Source organism: Sinohyriopsis cumingii, chromosome 11 (genome assembly GCF_028554795.1).
Source record: "Sinohyriopsis cumingii isolate HCF-2022 chromosome 11, ASM2855479v2, whole genome shotgun sequence".
Classification (NCBI taxonomy): Eukaryota; Metazoa; Mollusca; class Bivalvia; order Unionida; family Unionidae; genus Sinohyriopsis; species Sinohyriopsis cumingii.
The window spans coordinates 88,319,129-88,345,434 of record NC_142971.1 but is presented as its reverse complement, the minus strand read 5'-3'; the positions used below and the strand labels follow the sequence as shown (position 1 = coordinate 88,345,434).

The 26,306-nt window shown below is 35.2% G+C and overlaps 1 protein-coding gene across 3 annotated transcripts in view; it reads right to left on the bottom strand.

The window, feature by feature from the left end:
• The window catches only part of LOC149788933 (mitochondrial inner membrane protease subunit 2-like), a 120,613-nt gene that overhangs the window by 21,321 nt on the left and 72,986 nt on the right, over positions 1–26,306 (bottom strand). For all 3 annotated transcript variants that reach the window (XM_089975076.1, XM_089975077.1, XM_089975078.1), the window contains exon 4: positions 9–74. In XM_089975076.1, the coding sequence (XP_089831202.1) occupies positions 9–74 (66 nt within the window). The remainder of the gene's footprint in view (positions 1–8; positions 75–26,306) is intronic.

Here is a 26,306-nt window from a genome sequence, read left to right as displayed (position 1 = left end):
AAACTCACCTGATTACATCCCCTTCAAGAGCAATAATTCTCTTGATTAATGTCTTGTCTGGGTCAGATGGGGATCTGAAAGAAGAAATACAAACTTTATGCCTCACAACATTCTCTTTTAAAAGAGGCCACCACTTTGAAAAGGAAAAAATGACCTCATAAGTGGACCTGGTGCCCTGATGTCAGGGCATGGGTGCAGGATGAACCTGAAGCCTCTCTTAAGCCCGTCATTACTAAAGAGGGCGGCTACTGCCACTCACACAATTTTAGAAAGCATAAAAGTTTCTCAGATTTAGCAAGTAAACTAGTTATTGTTAACATTTTATACCTGTTTAAATTTTCTGATGAGAGAATGTATATGTTATAAACACTAATGACTACATGGATGGACAGTACTGGAGGTTTGCGATCTGGACTGGAAATTAGTAGCCAGTTTCATAAGCACTTTGTTACTAAGGATGTAATTCCAACCAGCAGTGGACTTATACAGATGATGCAAATGAGATTTTGTGAAAAGTCCATCACTGTCAGCAGTTAGTTTTTGTTATATCCGACACATGGAAATTTCACTATAACATGCTTCATTATAACATGAATTTTTATATGAAACAGTCATGCCATGGCTCCTGATTTTCAGTCTTGAATGTCTTTCATACCCTGGTATTACTCTAATAAATATACTATGACAACAAACATTTAAAAAAATCAGTTTAAGTTTAAAAACAAGAAGCTTACAGATTATCATTAATTTTCTACAAAATATCCATTTTCATCAAGCAAGGGCTTACCTAATATACCAATTGTTACAGTATACACTCATTTATGAGTCCAACTGCAAAGTTCAGGAGTGTTCAGTAAAAAAAAAAGCACAGACCCTGATATGCAGGCATATTATGATATGGTAGATCAGGATCATTGCTGTTTGCAGTTTGACTGAACTTATAAGTGAGTACATACGATATATATACTGGCAGGTAGTAACATTATTACTGTGCACTGGACTGATATTTTGTTTATTCTCATGGGCACATCCACACGCGTACATGTACTCATCAAATTTTGAATCATGCTCACTACAACACTCAGCTTGGTACATAATGAAATTGGCAAGTAATGATGCCAACCACTGCATTACAGAGATCCATTGCACTGGAATAAAATGTCAAAACTTCATTTTGTATCAGTGCTTGCATGATATAGTATGCAAGCACACATGGTTACCTTTTAGATAATTGCATTAGTTTGGATATGGTAAACCTACCACCAAAATATATATTTTCAACATCAGTAACTTCTTAAAATTTTGTGTTACTAATATGCTAAAAGTAAAGATTCACTCAAATTTAGTGACAGTGAGATTTTGTAATTTACAATATACATTACATACATTAAATCCTGTCTAGATGAACAACCAAATATGTCTCTAATATAAATGTATCTCTAGTGCAGACCCCCAATCTATATACACTAGAGCTTCTAATGATGCATGCATCACAAAGACCCACACTAACTACAGTTTTGCTCAGCAGGGTCTTAAACAGAAGTGTTTGTGTTTGGGAAACAAAGCTAGAAGACCAGACATTCTGGGGCCATAAATGCTCTAATGTGGAATGTTGTAAATCCAATTTATTCAAGGTTTCAACAAGTAAAAGTGCAGGCCGAATTTGGTTGAAATTCAACAATCCTTGGGTAAAGTACCATGCTTAGGAGGACATGCAATCACATTTCTTCTCAATGATAATGTAGAATGTTGGAAATTGAATTCATTTCAAGGCATTATCAATATAAATTTGGTTGAGAATCCACCAAGCCTTGGTAAAATAATGCTGTGAAAACCAAAGTAGGAGGACAAACAATTTTGAGGCAATAACTTCTGTATACATTGTGGAATGCAAGATCTGAATGTAATTCAATGCCAAATAAAGTGTACAATAAATCTGATTAAAATGTGAAAAATTCTAAGTTAAATAGTGGTGAAGAAATCAAAGTTAGGAGGATGGTCAAATAGGGGTCATAACACCTTTAACCTATGATGTGGAAAGCTGAAAATCAAAACCATTCAAGCCTGATCAACATAATGTTGCATGCCAAATTTGGTTGAAATCCAACACACCCTGGTAAAGTTATGTCGCAGACTCCAAAGTTAGGAGGATGGGCAATCAAGTGGAATAACACCTGCAAATGTTATAGAATGCAGGAAATTGAACTCACTCAAGGTACAGAGCTGCATATGACACTGGGATGAAATCCAACGATTCTTTATATTGTTAACCTGCAGAACAGAAGTTAGAAGAAGAAAAAAAATTATGGAGACATAACTCCTCTAAATTATAATAATGAAGGCTGGAAATCAAAAGACCAATATATCATCATGTAAGTATTCTTTATTTGCATGCAAAGCATTGCAACCAAGTTTGCCCAGATGACTTCTAACCAGGACTTAACATGCCAGACCCATCAATACACAACAGAGATGAATTTTACAGACAATATTTTTCATGAAAAAGATAAGATTCATTTGTGCACAAATTATCCAAACAGGATGAACAGTTTTAAAATTTATATTTTAATGTCTGAAAAATGGGACAAATGTGGTACTTCAAGTTTTTCGAAGCCATTGGCAAGAGAAGTTATGTGAGACAGAACGGCTCAATTAGAATGCTAAAAGAAATTCAGGTGGTGATGTCTGACTTGTGCATTTTTACTGTATTTCTAAATCAAGATAAAAGACATTTTTAAATCAAGATGAAAAACAACTGAAATAAACTGGAAACTTTAATCTGATCTGTCTGCATTGCACAAACCATAACAGAGATGATTATAATCATTTGAAACACTGTTAACAAACAACAGCTTTTCAGTATGCGCCTTTAATAGACATGAATCAATAACATTAATTAAGTTTTCCCCAAAAGATCAATTAAATTTCATTTTATAACACATAACATCTGTCTTTCGCTAAATGAAAATATTGTCATAATTCAGGAAACAAAAGGTTTTATGATGAAGCAGCTGAACCTGATTAAATTTTCCATTGTGACTCATCTTAAATCTCTTGCCATGTGAAACACAGTTAATGGAATTCCTGCTTAACTGTTCATGGGAAACATACTTTAAAGAATCCCTGACAACCTATTTGACCTTGTTTAGAAATTACAGGTTGAGAAATGTTAAATATGTTTCCTTCCATTTCCAAGATGCTTTTAATTGTGTAACACATAGGATGAACTAAATACTTCTAATAAACATAAAACAGACCATGAGAAATAAATTTAGCAAAGATGATAATGTATTTCCAGCATACATGTATAATGTGTATAAAGTATCACATTGTAAACAGCACAGATCTTGATCTGCTATTCATAATAGTTTTAATACACTGACAGATCTGGATGTCACTCATGTGACATCACAGACAGGAGTTTAAACTCTGATCGAGACAAACAAAGATGTTAACATTCTGGAATCTGATTGTACACAATCACGAGTCTAAGAATTTTCAACTGTAATCCCCCTCCCCCATCCTCTTGGGATGGATCTAGGAAAGGTGTTTTTTGGTGTTTTGTGGAATTGAAACACAAGGTTATTTAGTACCGTATATAATCACTTATCTGATGAATCTAACTGCAAACTGCACAGACCCAGATCTGTAGTAGACTAATGCACCAACAGATCTGGGTCTGTGCAGTTTTTGTTGGATTATTCAATATAAACAAACAATACAGACCCTGATCTGCAGGCTCATTATGTTATGGCAGATCAGAATTGCTGCTGTTTGCAGTTAGACTCAATTTATAAGTGATTATATACAGTACTGAACAAATGGAATAAAATGCCATTTCCACTGCACTTCATGATAGCCAATCAGGGTTGATCCAGTGATAGGATTTAAATCTGCACCTTTTCAAGAGGAAGTAAGGATGGGGAATCAAATCAACTGCTAAGAAATCATGAGGGATATATTGATTTTCAGTTGCTGTGTGTGTGTCTGTCTGTGTGTGTATGGGTGTGTCTAGGTACATAATACATGTACCTGTTTGCCAAAAGATTTTTAAAAAATACTGCCATACATACTCACTTATGTGTTGGATCGAACTACAAACTGCAATGATCCATATCTGCCATTGCATAATGCATAACAGGTCAGATTCTAATATATCCATTAAGAGCAATTAGCAGAACAAACAATACAGACCCTGATCTGCCAGCATATTATGTCAGGGTCTCGGCTGCGTGTAGTTGGACTGGACTTCTAAGTGAGTATACACAGTACTTTACCAATAGAGGCAATTAAAAAAAAGAGGTTTTCCAGCTGTAAGATATGTACTGTACATTCAGTTATTTCATGGGAACCAATTTTGTGGTTCTGCAAAAAAATGCATTCCTTGCATTTCAGTTGGTGGATAGGGGAAGTGGTCCTATTGTTCCGACATCTGCTTTTAGAGCCTTAAATTTGTGGTTTGTAGATACTCCAAGAAAAATTGTGCATGCAAAATATTTTTAAATGCCAAGTTTACTCACAGCTGACATCACAGCAAATAAAAAGATAGGTGAGAATGTTTCAGTACAAACACCTGTTTTAAAACAAGAGAATTTAATATACAGTGAAAAGTGGTCATATTTAACCATTTCTGAAGAAACTGAAGCAACTAGATCGATTCTTTCAATGACTGTATACAACAAAATTCTGATTTCTACAAGAATACTTCATAAAGAAAAGTTGTTAGTTAATAATTATTTTCAAACTATGATGTGTTTATTGCTACATAAAAACTTAAAAAAGAAAGTTTCAGACAAATTAAAAGACAGCAAGAAATATGAAAATAAAAGCAAACAGGAAAAGTAAAGTAACATACACACTCACCTATAAGTTGAGTGCAACTAAAAACTGCACATACCCAGATCTGCCATCATATGTGCCAGAAAATCCATGCAGTTTGTTTGAAGTAATCAGTACAATCAATAACACAGACAATGACCTGCCAGCACATTATGCCAGAAAAAATATTTCATTAAAAAAAAAAAAGATGTTTATCACATGCTTTGCTGTTAACTAAACCAAAGTTTTAATGAGATAGACCAATACAAAAGTGACCTAAAATGTGTGTGTGTGTGTGTGTGTGTGTGTGTGTGTGCGTGTCTTATCTGATCTGTGCAAGTCCATTGTTTGCAATGAGATTTTTATTTTCTTTGAGTGGCTAATATCTCCACGCCTATCACTAATGAACAGATACTAGTAAATTACTAAGCCAAATCTGGACTGCCCTATTAGTAAATGACAAATGCCTGAAACCAAAATCAATAGGAATATTTCCAAATTTTACTGTATCTAAAGCAACAAAATATGGGTCCGTTAGCCATATAAATGACCCATGGCTTCAATGGAAAACAGACTTTATATATTCCATGCAATTATTCAAATTTGCTGCATTCAATGAATTATTTAAATGTCACTGCATTGGTGATTATTCTGTGAATCTCATATTAGTGAGAATGCTGCCAAGATTCAATGGGTTAATATTATGTTGTATCCACAGCCTTGTAATCACAGAAAACTGTAATCATCTCCTACAAGCACTGAATACAAATTCTGCCCAAATGTGTCAGTCTACTGTATTAATGAAGCTTTTACTTATAACCCTCACTGAAATTGGCAAAAATTTATGTTAACCAACATGCTTTAATCTTGAGCAGAATAAGTTTGCCTCCAAAACTAATTATGCATTCAGGTTACAACTGGCTAAAGAAACTAAATCATTTGATCAGCCTGATAAAGACTAATGGGTACTGAGTGATCATACAGGTATTAATTTTCTTTTTACAATTACAGTGAAGTTATAAATAAAAGCTTTATTAATACAGTCGGCTGACAAAAGTTGCAATGCATTTTTATTTTATATGTACTACAGTTATTGCAGATGATAACAGTTGTCCATGATAACAAAGCTATGAATGCCATTTAAATATTAACCAAATTAACCTTAGCAGCATTTTCTAAAATATGGAGCTGAGGGGTGGGGAAACTTTTATTTATGTCACACCTACCTGCTGCTACAGCATAGCTTACTATTTTTCATGATCTAAAACTTCCTCTCTTATGATGTGAATACTGTACAAACTTTCATAAATGTTAACAAGGCACAGTCCACCCATGCACTTCACTTGCCCATGTGCAGAATGGCATCTTTCTCATGGATGATGATTATGCCAGGCAATCAGAACAGAGGTGCCAGGAGGGCAATCGGTCTTCATGTCTAGATTGTAATGTGAAATGATGACCCTCTGGTTCTAAATGAGAGACCCAAATAGAATTGGACATGTTGGCAGATAGGTAGGAGTTGGGTTTCGGTGCAGGCATAGGAACCATTCAGGAACCTAGATTCATCCACCAATGCAGATGGTGATGAAAATCTCGTCCTAATGGAACAAGAGCGGAAAGTAAATCTCTGTTTGGTTTCCACCTTGCAAGAGGGATAAACTACAAAGGGCAAATATGCAGACGTTCAAGTGGAACCAGATCAACCAAAACATTCAACATTCACATTAGGGAGCAGTAAAGCAAAGCAGACAATGATGCCTTAGCTTGTAGTACCTCTAGAAGTGACAAGATTTGTTTTATTCTGTACTGTGTGACCTGGATTTGGCTCTAGTCTTGAGGACATTAATCCTGAGATGAAGTGAGCTGATTTTTCATGGTTGGATAAAAGAGCCAACCAAGTTCCTGTTGGCGAGCAACAGAACAGATCCTGATGGACAAGTAAGACCTCAGAGGAGTTTAATGCAGCATCATGGCAGATGTGCAGAAGTTCCACTGTCAAAGCCAATGACACAAAAAGGGCATGTCAAGAGGTTCTAAGCCAGACCTTCCAGTGCACGCTGCAATGTGGCTTGATTCAGTGAGACTTATTTCTGCATACTAAGAGCAGTAGCTATCAAGATGTCATCATGAACAAAGTTTTCTGTTCAATATCTTCAATGATTTTCATTCAAAGGCCGTCCCAGGATCTGGCAGAAATACCCATTTAAGACACTCCGGCATCTAACTGGGGAGGTTTAAGAGGTCACTTAGGGGAATGTACCTGGTAGCTTGAGGCATAGGCGATATGTCTCAAAGAAGAGGAACAGACCCCATTAGAGCACTGTTTTGACTGGTAGTAAAAGACTGGAAATTTCTTTAATTGTCATCAAATAAGGAAGTAGCAAGAGATCTGGTTGAGTTTATGTCTCTGGTATTGTTTTCCATTTTTCCATCCTGGAGAAAATCTTTCTAGTGCACTTAATGATTTTGGAGTTGTTCCTCTTCATCTATCTCAGAAATGGTAACGGACATGATAGGAGATGCCAAATGGACTTTTTCCACATCAAACTCATTTGAGTTGACAGGAACAGACTGGACAGTATGTCATCACTGTCTGGTATGTTATGCAAAGGGGCATGAGAGAGAGAGAGACACAGAAAGAGAGAGAAAGAGAGAGAGAGAGACATACAGAGAGAGACAGACTGAGAGAGAGATCAAGATCACAATGCTGATCTGTCACCAGAAGCAGCCAGATTGTGCTGACATACCAGCATATTGATTTCAATCATTCACTTGATTCTATGATGAAATTTGTTTTATTGGTACAACAGAAGGGCTAACTGCCTTTGCATACATTTTTTAATTCCATTTCTAATAGAAAGTGTATCTCTCAAATGTCATGATTACATTTTTATATTTTACATAAGGGAGCTCATGATGTTCTGTGCTCAATATCTTTGCTCAGATCCTTGTTACTCCATCCATTAATTTCATATTTTATTTTATTGTTTGCTTGATCTGGGCAATAACACTATGGGCCAATCATCTCCAAGATAATGATAACCAAAGCACCATAGAGGTGGGTCATCATATCACACTGCCTCTGTACCACCAGGATGCTCTCCATCAATTTGGTAAAATTCTCTGGTGTGGTTTTTAAGAAGTTCTTGAATGTTTTTTTTCTCCTGGGTTTCCTATGGTGGCCTTATTGAATGACGGACAAGCATCATCTGTTGTTGTTGTTGTAGGGTCTAATGCCATTTTTCAGCACATGACAGGCTATTCATGGCAGCCAGTATTAATGGTGGAGGATGAACCAGGGAAAACCCAAGAATGAACCACCGACCCACAAGAAGCTACTGGCAAGCTTTCTCGCATACCCACATTGGCCAACTCAGAGACTCGAACCCATGCAGACAGAGGTGAGATGGCAGTGTTCCATAACAGAAAGCGCTTTAGACCACTTGGCCACTTGCAGCCCCTGCATCATCTGTAAAAAGAAACTAAAAAGCTTTTTTGGCAAGGATGCTTTCTGTCAATTTTGGCACAGTTCAGTTAAGTGACATATGAGAAGTAATTTTCAAGTATTTCCCTTTCCTTTTTATTTTTCATACCCACAGCCATACTGTTAAGGCATATGAAATTTTTGAAAGTGCAAAATATAAAATAATTTCAGTTATAAGCTGTAAATGAAAAAAACAAACAGATTTTCTCCTCAGCACAAAATCATTAAAATTTGTAATTAAATGAGATTTAAACAGTTGGAAACTCCTACAAATGCAGGTGATATAACTTGGATGTCTATAAACTATCACTGACTGCCAATTCTCCTTATCACAGAAATTCATTCAAGGAAAGCATCAAAACGCAACATTAAATCCTTGGCCAAACAGGCTTCATGTCTATCATAACATAATAAACACTACTAAAAACCATTAATTTACTTTAGCATGAAACTGTACATTGCTTTAATCTAAATCAGCATGGCAACATAATTTTGTCAGAAAGTCACAAAACCATGCAGGAAAGTAAAGCCGTAATCTCTCTGGAAATGCTTTATATACTTTATAGTCGAGCCCAACTGCAAATTGCACCAACCCACATCTGCAATTGCATAATGTGATCTGGGTCCATGAAACTTCTTAGAGTGATCAGTAGAATAAACAAGACAGACCGTTATCTGTGAGCACACTATGCAATGGCTGATCAGGGTCTATGTTGTTTGGTGCTGTGAATATATACTGTAGACAGAGATACAGAATTGTAATGCAGTACTTCTCTCATGATAAGGCCTGGGTGCCAGTCTAATAAATTTGTCAAAATGCAGGAATGGGTTAATTGTTTAACAAAAATATCCTTTGTAAAGATTTGCCAAATTTTGTTTTACGGATGTGGGCTGGGCTTATCATCAGACATTAGCTTTTTACCAGAAAAATATATTAGTATATTATAACAGCTTATGAGGCAGTTGCTGTTGATTTGTGTGTGTGATTTGGATTTTTAACGTAGCTTTAAAAAAAAATCAGTCATATCGCTACGATGTCTGCAGTGTGGCAGTTTATAGTGATCTCTAGAACTGGGGCATCATGCCTCAGACATGTAGCACGATGTCCCACCCAGTCACATTATCCTGACACCAGGCCAACCAGGCCTAACACTAACCTCTTAATGCTGAGTGCGAGGCAGCTGTTAGTACCATTTCTGTAAGTCTTTGGTATGACTCAGCTGGGGATTGAACCCACGACCTCACGCATCCAAGGCGGATGCTCTAACCACTAGGCCAATTGAGCGGTCTAGTTACTGCTGATTAGGTCATGTAAATGAGATCAAACCTAAAACTAAATCATTAAAAAAACAATACATTTGTGTAAATACATATGCATTGATTAGATAGGATTGGTAATGAACTAAACAGAATGTTAAAAAATAGGAAGAACACACACTGAATAAATGACATTTCTACAAGAGCTCAAAAGACTGAAAAGCCAATATCTGGGGCCATTCTAAATCTAGATCAGACCCTCCCTTATTCTAAGTTTGCTGCCCATTAGCCTTGTCCAAAAATTGAAGTTATACCATTTGCCTGAAAGAAACCTTGCACATGTTGACAAAACATGGCAGTTTTATTTTGAAGTTCTTGAAAGATAATGGTATATTATTCACATTCTTCCCTCCATTTGTGGGGCCCCGAGTGGCCGAGCGGTCTAAAGCGCTCTCCGTTATGGATCACTGCCATCTCACCTCTGTCTGCGTAAGTTCGAGTCTAAGATTTGGCCTATGTGGGTTTGTGAGAAAGCTTGCCAGTAGCTTCTCGAGGGTCGGTGGTTCTTTCCAGGGATTTCCCGGGATCTTGCTCCACCATTAATACTGGCTGCCATTTATAGCCTATCGTGTGCTGAAAAATGGCATTAAACCCTACAACAACAACAACCCTCCATTTGTTGTCTTCCTACAGTCATGAAGACCATCTGCTTAATTGTACAGAAAGCCAAAAACTTTGTGTACAAAGCAAAGCAAATAACCAATGACTGAGGGACATTACTATTTCTATTCTATTTCATTGGCTACTTACAATTAGTACTCACTTGTCCTGTACGAATAATAATGAGCTGTCCCATGCTTGTGCTGATTAAGTAATGATTCACATATTGAATATTTAAAGCATTAACTATGTGATTGTTTGACAACAAAGACATGCTAGGGGACAAGCAGCTTATAAAAGCCTTCAATACAATATTTTCATTCCTTAAGAAACAGAAAATTACATTTTATATTAGTTCATTCAGTTCAAAGAGGCAGTAGCTGCTGGTTCTGTTGATATAAGGGAGTGTGCATATGATTGTGACACATCCAAAATACTGTAAAATGAACTAATTACAAAACTTACATTGAAAGTACCATGCCATGAACTAATTACAAAACTTTACATCACTGTTTTTACTGATTAATTCAAGGGAAAAAACAAATGTTCTGACTCAATTTCTGTTTTCAATTTTGGTGAAGAAACAGAGAATATGAAACTTCTGAATGCTGGAAAACAAACTGAACTGACTGCTCTGGTGGCTTAAGTGTGGTTAGAACATCCATCTCAGATGTGGGAGGTCGTGGGGTTCAAACCCTTACCAAGTCATACCAAAGTCTTATAAAAATGGTGCCGGCAGCTGCCTTGCATGGTGCTCACCATTAAGAGGCAATTGTTAGGAGCGGTCAGCCTCATGTCTGGGTGACTGGAAGTTACACACAAACACTGGTCGATTTAATGATTTTTAATACATTTTTATGAAAGTAAAGCAGTTTCAACATTGTGAAAAATAATAGTAAAACATATGACCCTATTAGACAAGTGGCATTTTGGTAAAGGCAAGTGATATTTTCAAAAAATTTCTTGCCCTGGGCCTGTGTCCCAAAATAAATTTCTTCTAGCACTGTTTACAATAATTAGGAATGAGGTCTCTGTCCCATGACTGGAGGAATTACAGCTAATGTCAATGGGTACATTACAGAGGGACCTACTCTCTACAATTCACCCAGCTGGGCCTTAAACCAAAGAACATTAAGTTTGAAAACCAATGTTGGGAGAAGATGAGCAGTCAGGGGTCATAACTCTTGAAAATAATGTTGTGGCATTCTGGAAATCAAACTCATTAAAAATCACATTTAGATCAAGGTGAATGATAACTTTATTTTCAATCCAAATTGTTTCTGAGTAAAATTATACTGTAGAAAGGAAAGTTAAGATGACAAGCAATCAGTGGCCGGAACTTTCCTAATTGATGATGTGGGACACTTGAAAATAATCCAATTCAAGATCTCGTCAAAATAACATTGCATGCCAAATTATGAATGAAATCCAACAATTCTTAGTAAATTTGATATTGCAGAAATCCAAGTAAGGATGATGGGCAATAAGGGAACACAACTTCATTAATGAGACTAAACCCAAGAAAAGGAACATGTAAATCTATAAGACGATGCTGAAACAACATTGCCTAACAATGTGTTGAATGATTCTTGAGGGTCATAACTTTATCAAGAAACAGAGTTAATTAAACAATGCACAGCAGATCTAACTCTATGAGACAATCTAAACATCAGAGTAGGTTGAATGGTTCCTGGACTATGCTAGTTTCTAGAATCTGCTTAAGTGGAATTGTAATATTGATAGTTGAAGGGTGAGAACTCAAAATTGGGCCTGAAAAGACAAAGTCGATAAAAGGCAAATCTGAATGTAAGTGGCAATTTTCAACCATATGTCATCCAAGTATGTACAAGAGTTGCAGAACTATGGCGGTAACAAGCAACAACTCATGTTAAGATATTAAGTTAATTGTCAAGAGCTATAACTTTATCCAAAATAGAGCTGAGGTGACCAAACCCATAAAATGATTATCTTGAATTATGAAAAAATGTACAAAGAAAACTGCATCAAAATCTGTTGCACTGTTCCTGAGCTGTGTTAGTGTGTGATGTAATCTTGATTTTTAACGTAGCTTTAACAATTTTTCAGTCATATCGCTATGCTGTCTGCAGTATGACAGTTTATAGTGATGTCTAGCACTGGGGCATCATGCCGCAGACATGTAGCATGATGTCTCTCCCAGTCACATTATCCTGACACCAGGCCGACCAGTCCTAACACTAACCTCTTAATGCTGAATGCCAAGTGAGGCAGCTGTTAGTACCATTTGTGTAAGTCTCTGGTATGACTCGGCCGGGAATCAAACCCACGACCTCCTGCATCCGAGGCGGACACTCTAACCGCTAGGCCACCGGAGCGGTGAGCTGTGTTAGTTACAAGGATATACTGTAGTGGAAATGTAATATTAACAGAGGAAGGGCAACAACTCCATCAAATCTGGCCTTGAAAAGACAGGGCCTCTAAAAGGCACACCAACATGTAATAGGCAATTCACCTACCAAATAATACCCAATCATGTGCAAGGGTTGCATAGCCATGCTGCTTACATAAGTGCAAATGGAAACTTCAATTGCTAAAGGGCTCCCACATCTCAATACAGGGCCCAAATTAGAAAAAAAAACACCTGAGGAATTAACCTTACAGGTGTGAATCGCTAAAACATAAATTTTGCATTATTTGGTAAAAATAGTGAAATTTCACTAAACCAGCCTCCTGCAATTATCATAGTTTTCATCTTATCATAACTTAGTCATTTTAATACAATTAATTCTTTTTGACCTGGATACATAATTATCCAAAGGTATACTTGTAACAATGGCTTCTTGGAAAGTTTGATTTTATTTAGGAATCATACCTTACAAGTGAAATAGGGGTACATTTTCAGTCCAAGTAAACCCATATAAAGCCACATAAATACCCAATTTCTTGAAATGTTAAGTTATTTTTTCCCAATGCTGTCATTTAATAAAATCTTTAGTTTTCCCTCAACTAACTTTGCTGAATACATGTACAAGGTTTCTGTACTTTTCAAATATTATTGTGGACTGGGAAATCAAAGGTTTCTATACCCCTTAAATACTGTAGTAACCTGAGATATCAAAGGTTTCCATTCTCTTCAAATACAATAGCTGGAATATCACAGTTTCCATACTCTAGTATCAAAGGTTTCCATTCTCTTCAAATACTATAGACAGCTGGGAAACAAAGGTTCTCCTTCTCTTCCCTTCAAATATTACAGTGAGATGGGAAATTAAAGGTCTGCATCCTACATTATGACTTCCTCACAATTATCAGCACTGAGTGTAAATAAATATTTACTGTTGATTCAATGATAATTAAGTATGCAATATCCACAACCCTTTCAACATCTGTCGATCATATCATGGTCAACATCTCTTGGTAAACTTTGCTAAACTCTTGTCCAAGCAGTTTCATAACAAATGTCAATATTTTTTAAAATACAAAATGCTTTGAAATATCATCAAGTCTGTAATGGGAAAATCAATAGTACAGCAAAGAGTGACTTATACAATGCCATTTTCACATGCCTAAAATAAACAGTCAGATATTGACTGGACTCTGTAAACATACCAGCATTATAAATCTCATGCAAAGCATATTGATCAACACTTTAAATGAAATTTAGATTAACGGTTTATGTACAAGTCCGTATAACATTGCTAGTCAAACAAGAACATCATTTAAGGTAAATGGCTCATTTAGTTTTTTCTTTCAATAATTGCAGTAGTTAAACCACAAATAAATATGAACTTTATTTCAGGGTAAGTCTTAACTATTGCTAAGTTTGGTATTTTTGTGTGTAAATATTTCGAACTCTAAGTATTAACCAGTGACAGAAATACAGGCATTTGATTTGGTCTGGCTTTTTTATAGAACAGCAAGCAACACTAGCCAATGGTAGGATTCAAACCTGTGCCCTTTCAGTCATAAGTCCTACACACTAACCACTGAGTCGCACAGTTTTTGCCTCCATTAGTTATCTCTTATGACATTTGGAAGGTTATGTCATTTTGATATTTTTATTTCAAACTTTCCTTTTTTCAATTTTTCAAAAAATTATTTCAGAGCTAGTCATGCATTGTTCAAAGGTATACAAGCAAATGGTTTACAAAATGAAATTATCAATAACAGATCATTCAAAATGGCACCCATAACAGATCTGATCAATTGCTTTGAGAATTTTTAGTGACATTCTTTCAGGTACTGCAGTAATAAACGTTTTTTCAAATGGCAGCCATGCTGACTATCAGACTGGCCATTAATTTTCATTTTAACAAATTTGATGACTGCATTAAAGTATTCCATGGATAATATTCAACTGTTTATCCACATGATGGAAAAGAAATGAAGCAAACAACAAATTTATAGTGGAATAGATATAAAACATGACATGGAACTGTTCCACAGGCTTTTTCATCTTGGATACACCATAAGTTTGAATCCTGTTACAACAGTCAATACCATAACTGGGAAAAACGTAAGTGGATGACATCAAGGATTACAATCATATTTTATCTCTATGATACATGTAGCCAAAAAGAAAACGAAGAAAATTATTAACAAGTCTAAACTTGAATTATATGTATGTAACGTTTCTTTCATCATCTTGAATCAGAACAAGTATTGTTGGTAACAATTACAATATTTTTATCAAGCTTTTGCAATGGATATTTTGACTGGTTAACACAGCATCATGTGACACAGGAAAATTGAAGCTATTAGTTCATAACATCAGGAAGGTATTACCTATGTATTCGTGCACTTTGACAATATCTGTTAACAAATTATTCAAATAGTTTGATTTTTTATTTCTTGATAATCATTATTTTCAAAGCAAGTAATTGTAATTATAATTACTGAACTTTATATTTACATTTTACAATATTCATGAAGTTCAAGTACACTACACACTATGCATAAACTGCCTTTACTTTACTACTGCCTGTGACTTCATGAACTCTGTAAAATATAAAGTTCAAATTTTAGGTTAACTTTTCTGTTGATCTTTATTCAAAATTTCTTTGGCAATACAAACGAATCATGATATCAAATATTATTAGAAAACACATGCAAAGAGACATATTTTCTATCCAAGCCTATTAATGCTAACAGTAGCATAAATATCTTCCAATACTGCAGTAGCCATATGGCAACCTACTATAAAATTGAAGTGGCCATTTCAAAATTTAGGTCACATGATGCTTTCATTGGGCGTCACTGATATAGAGAACAGAAATCAACTGCATAAGGAACTAAAGGTAGAGGGTGCCAAAGAATGAAGGTTTTAGTAAAAGCAAACTAAGACACACAGACTTTTGGGGTCAGCTATGAGCAGTTTCAAAGGTTATGACCCTGGGTCCAGTTCCCATTAGAGTCAGATAAGGTTGCATAACTGACTTTTCATGCTAAGAAAGTGTAAATATAGTTAAAAGTGCATCTTTAAATAGTTTTCATGATGTGACTCCATGGGTATAAACACTGGACTTGAAACTTATGCTGATTGCATAAATTAATTCCCCTTGAAATGGCAAGTTAGTCAATAAGTTTATATATACTTTTAAGGGTGGTTCTTTGAACAGTTTCTAAGATCTGACCCTGAGGCTGACACACAAGTGCCAATGCTGGTTCCATAAATGACTTGGTGTTTTTATGTCAAGATAGTGTGTATGTATGGTAACTGAGTGGGAATCTCAATAGCTTCCGACTTGTGACCCAGGGCCTGGGACCTTGGTGAGCAAGGGCAAAAACATGGGCATGACCCATGGGCATAATTAGTTAACAAAGAAAATGTTGCTGTTTACTTATGTAGTATTCCAAATATAGAAGGATGCATTATTTAAAAGTACACTGAATTCAATCAAAATAGGAAGAAATTCAAGGGAAACCTTAAATCACTATTCACTTTCATAAATAAAAAAGAAATCCACAAACCCCTAAAAGGTTTAGTATGCATAAAATTCCTACCAGAAGTTTCAGTTATCAGTTTCCACAAAAATCAGCAAGCTGACACAACTACAACCATTTTCACGTTGTTACATTATGATCCTTAAGGTCACCAGACAGAAACCCATTGATAATTTTCACTCGCAACTGATACTTTTGATTCACAAATGTGCATATTATTCATAATTTTGAAAAGTGATTGGGGAAATGACTGCATAAATTACAGATACGTGCCTCAGTTTAAGGCATGCTGACAAAAACATACAAAAAATAGAAACTCAAATTAAAACAAAAAAGTCTCTGCAATTTTGTAGATGTCTTTTTACAATGTTGAAGATTTCTTGCTTCTTGAATCTTTCCTTTCACTCAAAAGCAATTATTACACTGAATTAACTTATAGATATACAAACAGACATAAATACAATACACACAAACAATGAAGGGAAAATTCAACCAGGAAAGAAATGTTTAAGTAACAAACAATCCCTACAAAAATCATATTTTTGGAGGGTTTTATCTGAAAAAAAAGAGTTGAAAACTGAGGATTGACCATTGATTAGATTTATCAGTTTCCTCATCACAAATGGAAGACCTTGACAAACAGACAGCACAGCAAGTTTCTTGCATGATCTGACTAAAAGCCAAGATAAGTAGGCACACAAGACAGGAGGAAAGTGATCTGCAACCACTTTATGCCTGCGTGTCTCTGAGCTCAAATAACTGATTAGCTAAGGGTCAGCTAATGGTTTAGAAAACATCAGACAAGCTCAACAGGAAATATTAAGGCTACTGATTCATGGCTGCAAACATTATTTCTATTAAAATGCTGCAAGAGACGTGTGATCGGTCATAAAGGTGATTTCTGAAAATGGGCACTGACATCATTTCCATTTTCAGCTTTAACTGAGCAACATGTGGAGATTTTTGCAGTGGACAGAAAATGAAATTATCCCAAGTCCTATGAATACTATTCCCTATAGATCATTATGAAATACAATGTAATACACTGACCTTTTGGCAAAACTGAAGATATACACACAAAGATCTCACAGAGGTTATGCCATAAGTATTATCAATTCCACACATGAACATGCAGAAATTTTGAAACTGTTTGCAAACATGTTGGTTGTGAGCCCCTCTTTAGCTGATAGTGGACAAGGTTTTAGTCCCTTGGATAATATCAAAAGTATACAAAGAAACTGTTTAAATCACAACACTTGTCAAACACTTGTGAACATCAACTCTGTCAATCCTACTGAAAAGAATGATACAAGTCTAAAAACTGAACACTGGTCCATATGGGGACCTCGAAAAAACATTGATAAAACTGAATCAAATCAAAATTTTAGAAGACAAGACAGACAATTTTTTCTGAAGTTTTTCTAAGACAAAAAAACACAGAAATATATAAATTTCAAGAATTTGTATACTTCTTATTTCAAAATATATAAATTTCAATGCTGCATCAAAACAATGGCAAAAAAGCATTTCCCTTTTGGATAAGTGAAATCAAAGTCTGGGCATGTTATTTTTGTAAGCCAATCCAACAGTAATTTTGAGCACTGGTCATGTAAACAACACAATATCACCTGGACTTCTGGGAGTTTATATTTACTATCATGACTACATGATTTTTGTTTGCATATTAACATGAACAGTACGAATTACACCAGAATGAGGCTAAATGAGCTGAAACAGAAATGGCATCATATTACCAGTTTAACTATCAATACACATTACCAGCAGGATGCATGCTTTTTATGGGTATATATCTCCATGCTTGGTAGCAACAAATTTTTGTTTAGATAAATGGGATACAATTAGGCGTAATTATAACTCTATATAAAATAAAACTGATGAGACAAAACTCGTTAAAGGCACATCAAGGACTATGAAGCAATGCACACACCATATTGAATCAAAACATATTGAATGGTTCCAGAGCTATGATGATCACAAGGATTAGATGTAGAGGATATTAATAAAAAAGGGGCAATAACTCCATCAAAATGGATCTGAAAAGACGAAACATTTTAAAAGCTTCATCTACATTTAAAAAGCAATTCACTTACCAATATGGTGTCCAATTATATTTAAGCATTGCTGAACTGTCCTGGTTACAAACAACATTCCAAGTGAAGATACGAAGTTAATTGCTAAGGGCAAAAACTTTATTTTAAAAAAAGAACAAACATTGTGCAGGGAATATTGAGGTCTATAAGGCATTATACAAAGGCTTGTCTAAATATAATGGGTAATTCAAACTGCCAAATGGGATCCAATTATGCATAAAGGTTACACAGCCATATTGATTACAAACAACATTGCATTTGATACTATTAATTAATTATTATTATTAGTTAATTTTCTAGAGACATTACCAATAATGGAGCTGACTAAACAATATCCATAAAAGGTACATCTTGATCTAATAGAGTACACACACCAAACTGAATCAGATCAGCTGTAGTGGAAACGTAATATTGAAGAAAATGGGCAATAACTCCATCAATATTGGACCTGAAAGGATAAAACCAATAAAAAGCATATGTACTTCACCTACAAACTGAATAACAATGGTATGTAAGGGTTGATGAGCTATGCTAATTAAAAGCGACATTTTAAATGATACTGTGAAATTAATTGTCAAGACCATGGCTTTTCTATTTTCTTCTGGTTGTCAGAAACCAATTTGATGACTGGAGAGGAATTACTTAAAGAAGAATTTGCTGAAAATTGTATGTATTATTTTAAAGTACAGGTTTCTTTTTGTTTGCTGTCAATAGAAATTTCATCAATAATTAGCTCTCTAAATCTTTTAGCATTTTCCTCCCATTTTTTCCAATCAAATCTCCAAATGTTCATTTTATTGTATGTGGTTAAAATTATTTTATTTAAAATTGTGTCCAATTTCTGATTAATTCAAGCAACCTAAAGCAATGCTGAATGCCATTTTGTCATCTGCAAATGTCAGCAATAATTAACTCTAGGAGTGTTGAGAGCTATTCCATTTAAACAGACACTGTACTCAGGGAAGGCACTTTTCAAAAATATATGCTAGGGTACTTGGATTACCCAAAAAGTTTATATGAAAACAATACTAAATTCTAAATTGCAACTATGGGTGACTATTCTATATTAAAAGTGCCTTCCCTGGATCCCATGTATATTTTACTGCAACAGCCCTGAAATGTGCCTTTGAGTTGCAGATTTAATCCAGCCATCTCGATGCAGATAAGGAATTTTAAGTTCACCCATCTAATAAGGTCCATTGATGAAAAATAAATGGGAAACTTCTGTAAATGCTATAAACAAATGATAGAATATATGTGTAGATGGGACATTTATTACACAGTTATTTTAGCTAAGTTTCAAAAGGAGAGAGCCAATCCAACAGTAACAATTCTGTTGCAACAAATGATCATTACTGCTCAGATATTTAAACACAAAATTATAATGATTATTACACAGTAGTCCAACTTCATTTGACTGGGGTAAGTTTTCTTTTATAAAATTTACAGTTCTTGCTTCAGTTAAGTGAAAAACAACCATTTTCTGTGAACCACATATCTGCAAACATTACAGAGGCAGGGTATCACATTTATCCAATGATAGGCCATTGCTTGATGATAAGCCTCAGCAGCCTCCACTCCCATTTATACCCAACGTTTTTGCAAAATTTACCTGGGATAGCTTTGTCTGATAATAAACCGACTCCATAACTTTTGAAAAAGAAGTTAGAAATTGAAATCTGAAATTAACCTCTGGTTATATAATGATAAATAATAACGTAATCCTCTCTGCAAATTTCATTGTCAGTAAAAAAAATTGTTCAGTTAACTAAATCAGTCTTTCATGCCATACTTCATGAAATAATGTTTCATCTTTGTACGAGTTGATAAACATATTTTTTTCTTCTTGCAAATGGTTTGATAAATCATTTCAGCTAATACTGACAAAAGATCGTAGAGCAGCTGTAAATTCTGAATATATCTGGGGGGATGGAGTTGCAGTTCTGCGATACTTGAATGAAGTTTGGAAGGAGACCACAATGGCTGGTAGAACATCAAACTTGTAGGGTTGCAGGTTCAGTAAGTGCCCATGCCCACTTAGGTCAGCTGCTTCTGTGTATCCTTGAGAAAAGCACTTAATTCCCATTTCCACAGCATGATATAACCAATAATGTGTTAGAAGTGCTGCTGAAGCGACAAAACAACAAAAATACAACATAAAATGGAAGGTAACTGGATGGCTGTGCTGGACCTTATTTTATTTTCTCATCTATGGTGCTCAACAATATTATACTGAACATGTTTTTGCACCATCATCACAACTGAAATAGACAAGAAAATGGACTAGGAAGCTTCCCTACTGTGTGACTGTCTTTATTAAGTTGACATCAAGCTGGAAAACAAAGATTTAATCTGTGGATAAAAGTATTTGCCTGACAACTGTTACTTTATTTCTTGCATAAAACATATACTAAGAGGAATTCCCATTGAGCAAAATATCTCTAATTTTTATCCTTCAAGTGAAAATTAGCCAAGGTTCATGCAAGAAAGTGCTATTCAATGACATACTGTGTTACATGAGAGACAGTTTCATTTCAGGGTTGTTCCTTATTGGTAATTACTGCAGCAACATCAAAGAAACTTGGTTCATCTGAACAACAGAAGATGCCTGCTGGTAACATAAGTAGAATTCTATAAAAACTAGCAATCTAAATGGAAGAGAGTGATCTGATGTCCTTTTCTATCAACGTCACAATTGCAAGAACAACTTTAATAATTAGGAATACCATATGAACATTGCAGGTATCTCTCTAAATCAGAAAAACAATATGTGATTTTGATGGGATGACAACTAACATGCATAGATGAAACAATATAAAATTAAAGGAAAAAAATGGGGGGGGGGGGTAATTATAAAATTTAAGGAACCATCCAGAAAATGTCTGGGCATAGCATCTTTTAATACAATCCTTGAAAAAAAACATATGCCACATCTGAACTGCTATATGAAAGGGCCTGTTAATTAATTCAAAACAATAAATCCAGTTTAACAGTATCTCATTCCTCATGCACGTTTTGACAACTCTTAATAGCACATAAAAAAGTAACTAACAGTGAAAGTAGAGCAAGAGTGAGTGTTGTACATGTAGCACTATTTTTAACTGGTGTTAAATTAACTTGAAAATGAAAATCCATACTCTCTTTCTTTAGGTCATATTTTTTTAACACTTGCCAGTAAAACCTCATACACAGGCTGCATCCCACCATACTCTCAATAAAGTCCATTATTAAGTTTTAAAGTAGAACTTAATGTTTATACATTGCTGTCTCATGACAGAACAACTGAAATAAAGAATCTCCAACAATAGAATCAGTACAAGATTTTTCTCTGACAGTATAACAAGCTGTGGTCCATCTATGTAAAACATAAACCATGATATATTTTATGCCAGCATCTTACTGTTGTAAAAGAATCTGAGTGCTGTGAACTCTGTTCTAACAGCGTCAGTGGGAAAACTGTAGGCCAAAGAATATCTCACATGGTTGGCAGCCCATACTGCGACACTGTTGCACAAAGTCTAATTGCTTTATTCTTGCAATATCTTTAACTAAACAAATATGTTTAGTCATATTCAACTCTTCCATTGAAGAACTTAACTGGCATTTCAACCAAATTTGGTATTACCATCTCTCTTCAATTAACAAAAATAGCATTCCACAATAGCATGTCTGGACAGGAGCAAAACAGGTTATGCATATGATTATGCCCACACACAGATGTAGAACTTGTGTGCAAAATTTTCAATTTTAGGGGAGTTTTCAAAATTATGTGATCCAGATGCAAACCTGTTAAAGAAACATATCATTTCCGTCAAGCAGCAATTTACCTATCCAATTTAAGGCAAATTTTAACTAACAATATTCACTCTGAGCAGTGTTATATAAAGGGTGAAAAGATATACCTCTTTTGTGTATCGATACAATTCACCATATACAGCCTATGATATGACACATTATAGATACACATTAACTTGATGATCTTTCATCTATAGATGGTGTCTCAGTAATAGAGTGGTGCCATTTTTTATAAGTTGACATACTGGCTGTATTTCTTGTATACAGACTACAGATGGACATAGATGTATCATATGTCATTCTTATCCTTGACAAGATAACAAACAAACAAACTTCAAACATACTACTTGTTAGTCTATTCAACCATTTTTGTCATTTCAGGCTTGTTTTGTACTGCATGAATGCTTTTAAAACATTTTATTACCAATTTCATGCCTTCACTTAAATTCTGGAAAGCATTACAGTGTCATCTTCAACACATAAGAAATAGAACAATTTCCTCATGCAAGAAAAATCTTATCTTGAACAAGTTTGAGCATGGGAGCAGAAATTTTTACTAACAACCAAATCCTTCACACTGTACCTCCTGCCAATGCAAAACAACTGCCGCTGACACAAACATTGATTTTTATGAGTGAAAAAAGAAATTATTAAAAACACCCACACCCCTTCTGCAAATCAACAAGATGACTGTTAATTCATGCAGTTTGGAATCTGCCATCTTGCCAATTCTGTGTTAATTTTCTTTTATCCTGTTAAGCATGTCCAGTAGCTGATCACAGTGTAATGGGAGATATTCCAGATTTGTTCCCCATGTATGATTTAAGTACTTCACTGATCATTTAATAGACACTTTTGCATGAATTCTCTGTGCGACACACCAGAAGTATAGCCTATATATTCAATACAAGCAGACAGGATGCAAAGCAACAGCAAAACATCACATGAAATGTAATTCTTAAATGATCAGTAAAGTATCTAAATCATATGCTAGGAGCAAATGTGGAATGTTTTCTTTAAGTTTATACATGTTATCAGTGGCTAAGCAAACTCAGCATGAAATTGGCAACGAGGCTGGCAGATTACAAACCACATGAGTTAGCCAACTTCTGTTTGCTAATTTGTATAACACAAATGGGTGTTGTCAACAATTTGTCTTTTTTACTGACATAAATCAATGTGTGTGCCTACTACCACTCACAATCATTCTGAGATTCTGACTCTTGTGAGACATTTGTTCCCAAAAATTAATGTGGCAGCCAATTACTTTGGAAAGTTATTGTAAAACATGTTCCAGGGAGATATAAAAAGTTGCAAGAAGAAAATACTGATATACATCATTACGAAATGCACCAAAATTTTCATCATATATGGTTCCATATTTTACCGATTGTTTCAGGGCCCACGAGTGGCCGAGTGGTCTAAAGCACTTACCATAACGATCATTGCCGTTTCACCTTGTCTTCATAGGGTCGAGTCTCAGGTTAAGCCAATGTGGGTGTGTGAGAAAGCTTGCCAGTAGCTTCTCGTGGGTTGATGGTTTTTCCCCCCGGGGTTTTCCCAGGTTCTTCCTCTAACATTTATACTGGCTGCCATGTATAGCCTATCTTGTGCTGAAAAATGGCATTAAACCCTACAACAATAACAACCTGTTGTTTCAGTCTGGTATCATCCTTCTGTATTGCACTAGTTTTCCACTTATTAATAAAAATGAATCTTTTTATTCAAAAGACTGTATCACAGAATTTCACCCAACAACAGTATTTTTCCTGCACTCTACTTCTTTAAAAGCTATTTTATTTTTTGTTGTTGTTGTTGTTGTAGGGTTTAATGCCATTTCTCAGCACAAGATAGGCTATACATGGCAGCTAGTATAACTGGTGGAGGAAGAACCCTGGAAAACCCAGGGAAGAACCACCGACCCACAAGAAGCTACTGGCAGGCTTTCCCATATACCCACTCTAGCCGAGCCTTGGACTCGAACCCATGCAGACAGAGGTGAGATGGCAGTGATCCGGAATGGTGAGCGCTTTAGACCACTCGGCCACTCAGGGCCCCTTTATTTTTTGACTTACTACACTGAAAATATGGAATGCACAATTGATGGGCATTTCTGGTCAAAGCAAATGGTAAAGTTTTATTGTTCAGGTTGTCAAATGTCTTGGAGGATGATAAAATGTTCAGTTGTTGTTACTTTTATCTTTTTTTTGTTTAATTACCATAGTTTCTATGTTACAAATATTTTCTTCTAAAGGTCTGATATGCATTGACCACCACCAATGTTATAAAACATGGGGTAAGGGATTGATCATTGTAATGTATATATTACAGACCCTGTGACAACTCACCCCAACCTTTTCCCATTTTCTGGATTGATAGTAAATAGCAAATGTCTTCACTGAGAAGGCAATCTTTGAAATTTACGGCATTATTGTTCACTTAAGAATCAAGCTGGCCTTCACTTCTCTTGTTTTAACTAACTGTGATTGGTATAGCTCTGAAGCAATTGGTGACACTTGTATTGGTTGTTTGACAAAGAAATAATGTGCGAATTTAGACACCTTTGAAATTTACTTCATTAAGTGTTTATTTGGCACTTTAATGGATAACAAATCAAAAGCAATTTGATCTAATCACATATGAGATATCCTATGGTCCCTGTCTGGTTGTTCACAGTATGTGTTGGTCAAAACCTCTGAAACTCTCAAAACTGAAATCTCTATATACTCAAATCCCCATAAGATCTAAAAACTTTTAGGGATCTCAATTTCTTCTTTACTATCATCATTTTTTTTCCATTAAAACAAAACCTCTCTACTTCAAAAACCAAATAATTTTGTAACAAAAATTTTAATTTTACACTGAAAGTATTTAAAACCAAAAATCACATTAAACTTGTGTTATGGTCTTAAGCGGTCTTCGTTACGAATCACTGCCATCTCACCTCTGTCTGCGGCGGTTTGAGTCTAGGATTCAGCCAATGTGGATATGTGAGAAAGCTTGCCAGTAGCTTCTCGTGGGTCGGTGGTTCTTTCTGGTGTTTTCCCGGGTTCTTCCTCCACCATTAATACTGGCCGCCATGTATAGCCTATCGTGTGCTGAAAAATGGCGTTAAACCCCACAACAACAACAAAAAAAAACTTGTGTTATGACTCTAGGTCTTAAAAATATGTAACAGAGGAAGTAAAACCAACAACATAATCAAATATTCAACAAACAATTTGTTTCTCCAAGTTATAAAGGGAAAATTTAAGAGACAATGTGTTGCAAATTAAATCCCAATTAATCCTAATTATCCTATCAGAAGTCCAAAAGTATAGCATGTTCCTAATGAATTACATTAGTCTTGAATGTCATGATGTACCAATACTCTTAAATGTCCTGATGTACCGCAATGATAAAATATACAAATTTAATCAATTACATAAAAAAATGAAACTGAATGTGAAATTTGACTGATACACTTTCTCTTAGAAAGAGAATTACCAAATTTATGTGATATGCAATTAGGCACTCTATTACATTAATAAAATAAATTCCATTATAGAATCGAGTGAATGATTGAACTCAAAACTGCTGGCATGTTAGCATAACCTGCTTGATTCATATCCAAATATCTGTTGGTGACTGATTGGTGTTGCCATATTTCTTTCCCTTCCCTCTCTCTCTCTTTCCAACCTCTCTGCATCCTCAACCGTAACTTGGTTGCAGTCTATTCCCACTATGGGGTGCAGTTAGTTATGGAGCCATTTTTTCCTTCAAATAAACAAAATGCAACCTAAATATTTGTCAGGTTTTTCTCTTCTGGCATTAAACAATATTCCCACTCCTGTTATGTCAGACATCATCTTCTCATAATTCAAAAGACTAAGGCTATGGTCAGTTTGCAACCTGATACTGATACACAGTCCTATTATCATAAATTGAATGTCTCTCTAGGGGGTACTCCCATTCCAAACTGGGACCATGACATAATTAGACCGCTTTGATAACCATTACATCCAAATCTGGTCTGTAAATTACAAGTTGAATTATGTCCGTTCACACAACCAATTCTCTCAGTTGAGAGAATTCACAACTTTATTTCACAACTGAATTAATGGACTTAATATCTTGTCCTAAGTATATTATTTGATACTAGTGATTCATTGACAAAAACATAGTAAAATAAATTCTTAGCATACATACTACACATACTTTACGGATAAATTCTCGCAATTCATAACAGAGAATTGCATGAAAGTCCTACAATACATGAT